At 46.5% G+C, this 4,131-nt stretch overlaps 1 protein-coding gene across 1 annotated transcript; it reads left to right on the forward strand.

Annotated features, from left to right (window-relative positions):
• Positions 1-263: 263 nt before the first annotated feature.
• LOC120884170 (uncharacterized) lies at positions 264-3,749 on the forward strand. The gene has a single exon (XM_040269161.2). The coding sequence runs from the start codon at positions 282-284 to the stop codon at positions 1,362-1,364; it is 1,083 nt and encodes a 360-aa protein (XP_040125095.2). The 5' UTR covers positions 264-281; the 3' UTR covers positions 1,365-3,749.
• Positions 3,750-4,131: the final 382 nt, after the last annotated feature.

The raw sequence follows: 4,131 nt of genomic DNA on the forward strand, positions 1-4,131 counted from the left end.
TCATTTTCTTCTGCCGCCAGGCCTGGCCTCAATACAAACTCCCTGATGGAGAATCCTGGCCACCAGAGGGAAGTATCAATTTTAATACAATTTTACAGCTGGATAAATTTTGCAAAAGGGAAGGGAAATGGTGTGAGGTGCCATATGTGCAGGCTTTCTTTGCCCTAAGGGAAAACCCCAAATTATGCCAACAATGTAAAGTAGACTTGGCTGTGACCTCTGCCATGAAGAGAGAAAATCTTAAGGAGTCACCTACTGAGGAGAAAGAATTGGGAGGACCCATGAAATCTCCATCCCCTGCTGGTGTCCAGCAGTGGCCCTCCTGTCTCCCATACCCTGGCCTCTCTCTATTTGACATAATAGTCAGATCAAATGTATTACTCTTCCCAGAGATGCCAGGAGGAGAATTTGGACCCATCAAAGCACGTACCCCCTTCTCCCTTCAATACCTAAGACAGATAAAAACAGACTTAGGGAGATTTTCAGAGGATCCAGATAAATATATTGAGGTATTTCAAAATCTATGCCAGGTGTTTGACTTCACCTGGAAAGATATTATGCTATTACTCAACCAGACTTTAACTTCCAATGAGAAGGAAGCCGCCCTAAGAGCAGCTGAACAGTTTGGAGATGACCTGTACCTTGCTCATGCCCCAGCGGCACAGACCAGGAGCAAACCCAATTATCCATCCGGAGCACAGGCAGTTCCCAGAAATGATCCTGACTGGGACCCCAATGATAAACAGGATGCTTGGAAAATTAGACATTTCCAAATGTTGGTCCTTGAGGCCCTCAGGAGAATCAAGCAAAAGCCCGTTAACTATTCGAAGGTTTCGGAAATCATTCAGGGCCCCCAGGAAAGCCCTGCTATTTTCATGGAGAAACTCAGGGAGGCAATGAGAAAACACACCACCGTGGATCCTGAATCCATAGAGGGCCAACTACTTTTAAAGGACAAATTTATCACTCAGTCAGCCCCAGACATTCGGAGGAAGTTACAAAAATGGGCATATGGCCCTGATCAATCTTTAGATGACATCCTCCGACTTGCTACTTCCATTTTTTATAATAGAGACCTAGAGGAAAAGAAGGAGAAAGAGCGCAGAGACAGAAAAAGGACTGAAACCCTGGTATCCTCTCTTAGAGGAGTCAGCTCCCAGGGTGAAAAGGGAGGCAGAAATGCTCCTCAGTCCACAAAAGGGACTTGTTTCCATTGTGGAGAGGGAGGACATTTCAAACGGGATTGCCCACGGGCAAAACTACCACCCCCAAAGCCCTGCCCTAAGTGTCAAGGCAATCACTGGAGGAGTGACTGTCCCCAGGGACGTAGGTCCTCGAAGCCTGACTCCTCCACACAGGCCTGATGGGCCCAGGGTCAATTCTGTGAGCCCCGGGCATGCATCTCTCTAAGGAGCCAAGAGGTTGACTTCCTCTTTGATACTGGCACCACTTCTTCTGTACTCACTTCTTACCCGGACCTCTTTCCCCTAATATTGTACCAGTCAAGGAGCGTCTGGATGGCCTATTACCAGGAAGTTTACACCCCCACTGAGTTGTAAGTGGACAGGATGATGTTTTCGCATGCATTTCTGATTGTCCCAGAATGTCCTTTATTGGGAAGAGACTTACTTTCAAAACTTCAGACGTCCATTACAAGGAATTTGGGGCAACAAGGCCCGTGATGTTTGCTTTTATTAGAATGTAATCTGAACCCTGAAGTGAGGGCCACGGAGGACAAAATCAGACAAAAAGTGCAGTCCCAATCAAAATAGTCTTAAAAGATCCCTCTGTTTTTCCACATCAGAGATAATGTCCCCTACACCCAGAGGCAAAAAAAAGGGGGGAGGCTTATTAAAGATCCTTTAGAACTTCAAAGGACAGAAACTTTTAGCGCCCTGCAACAGCCCGTGTAACACACCCATTTTAGGAATTCAAAAACCCAATGGGGAATGGTGCCTAGTCCAGGACCTCAGAATAATTAACCAAAGCAATTGTTCCTCTCCGCCCTGTGGTTCCTAATCCTCCCTGTGGTTCCTAATCCGTATACTCGGTTATCCGAGATTCCAGCAGCCACTGCTTGGTTTACTATGTTGGATTTCAAAGATGCCTTTTTCTGTATACCTTTAGACTCCTAATTGCAATATCTATTTGCCTTTGAGGAACCAGATAGTGGATCTCAATTAACCTGGACAGTATTACCCCAGGGATTTAGAGATAGCCCTCACCTGTTTGGCCAAACCCTAGCTAAGGATTACAAGAAATAATCCCACAATTTGGGTTGCCTCGAAGCCTACAGAGTGACAATGGAGCAGCTTTGGAGATCTCAATCCTCAGGAAGGGTAGAGAAAACTAATTCTCCTTCCCAAGGAACCGAGGAAGGATACTCCTATACTCCAACAAATTGTGTTTTTTTACAAGCCAATGACTAGTTTGGAACAGTCTGGCTCTCTAGACCTAGAATTATTTGGCCAGCACCCAATGGAACTCAATGGGTATATGAAAGTAACTTATGGCCCTGGCTTTTCCCCAGGCTGCATAGGGAGATGTATTATTGTTGGGTATCCCTGGATGCAAGGGAGATGGACTCCAAATGTAGAACAGCCAGCAAACCTCCCCAGTCTCAAACATAGATGGGGACAGTCTGTGTTGGTGGGTATGATCATCTAGCTTCACTGTTTATTATGTGGCACATGGAAACCTTAAACAATTATACCACACTGCCCTCCGAGAGGTGGAGGCAAGCTTCTCTCTCCCTATCACTGAAGTAACGCTTATGAGGAAGGCCATCTTCCAAACCGGATAGCCTTAGATGTCCCCACTGCAGCCCAAGGCAGACCTTGTGCCATTCTTAAAACTGAATGTTGTGTTTACATCTCGTGACAATTCTGGCAACGTTGACTAATACCCTTAAAGATTTACATGCTCAGGTAGAAGCCATGTCCTTGCCAACCTTATCACCAGGAACAATTCTTAGCTCCTGGTTCTCTGGTACCTCCTGGTGGGAAACATTGTTAGTCTCTGTCGCCGTCATCAGACTCGTTGGCATATTCCTATGCTGTGGCATTTACTGTTGCATTAACCTTATTCCAGGACTAATAACTCTCGTTTCTCTTATAGACCACCCATCACTCAAATGGCCCTCTAGCCTGTTGCTTCTCAATCGGACTTCTCTACTGGACCACTCGATAGACCCGATTTTTAAAGGGGGAACTCCAATCTGCTTGCTGCACGCCGCCCCCTTCCAGCTTGAAGAAGCCAGACGATCATCATCGTCCCATTTCCTTACAGCAGTAAGGAGTTCCTCAGATTAGGGGGGGCGGGATGAAGCCAGATTTAAAGATAGGTAGTTAGTGTAGTTAGGTAAATCGGGTCTAATCTAGAGTCTAGTAAAGAAAATGGAGTCCGATCTAAGCCTGGCAAACCAGAACTTCATCAGAACTACCAAAATGTTAATGTCCCCAAGGCCCCGGACCCCTGTTAATGAAGCAGCTCCCAGCAGAACAGGGAGAGGTTCATCAAACCATCATCCTAGGCCTTCCTGCCCAGATCACTCAGCCTTGCCCTACTGGCCCACCTGTTTCCCACCTTTTGGCCTTCCCACCTGCATCCCCCATCACATCAGAATAGAGGGGAATGCAGAACAGGAATGTGGGAGGAGAAAAGAAGAACTTAGATATAAAAGGAAGAAGACCTCCCCTTTCCACGGATTTTGCCTTTTGGGTTCCCTTCTTCCTGAGGTGGGGGGTGTCTTTTCTGCTTTCCTTTAATAAAGCCTTCCACTGTCCACTCTACGCTCGCCCGGGCATGCTTCTCTTGTGTTATACTTCAGCTTTCCGGGAAGCAAGGACTTCACAGTAAACAGCGGTAACCAGAGTACTCTTCAAACGATATGCGAGGTCACAGGGACTCACGTGCAGCTTGTAGACCACTCTAAGAGTGTTGAATTTTGTCAGATCTCGAGATAAGGAACCAAGAGGGGGCTATGAACAAGGGAGTGGCGTGATCTGACTCATTCATACTAAAAGAATCATCCTGTGGGTTCAATTCCCAATTCCTGAAAGTCCCTCTGACAGCCAGGGTTAAAAATAAACTATCAGGGGGTACAAGGATAAGTGGGGAGACCATTTAGGA

Source organism: Ictidomys tridecemlineatus, chromosome 3 (assembly GCF_052094955.1).
Source record: "Ictidomys tridecemlineatus isolate mIctTri1 chromosome 3, mIctTri1.hap1, whole genome shotgun sequence".
Lineage (NCBI taxonomy): Eukaryota > Metazoa > Chordata > Mammalia > Rodentia > Sciuridae > Ictidomys > Ictidomys tridecemlineatus.

Bases quoted from the DNA above. Each gene is read 5' to 3' on its own strand.
- LOC120884170 (XM_040269161.2), top strand. From the start codon at position 282: ATGAAATCTCCATCCCCTGCTGGTGTCCAGCAGTGGCCCTCCTGTCTC.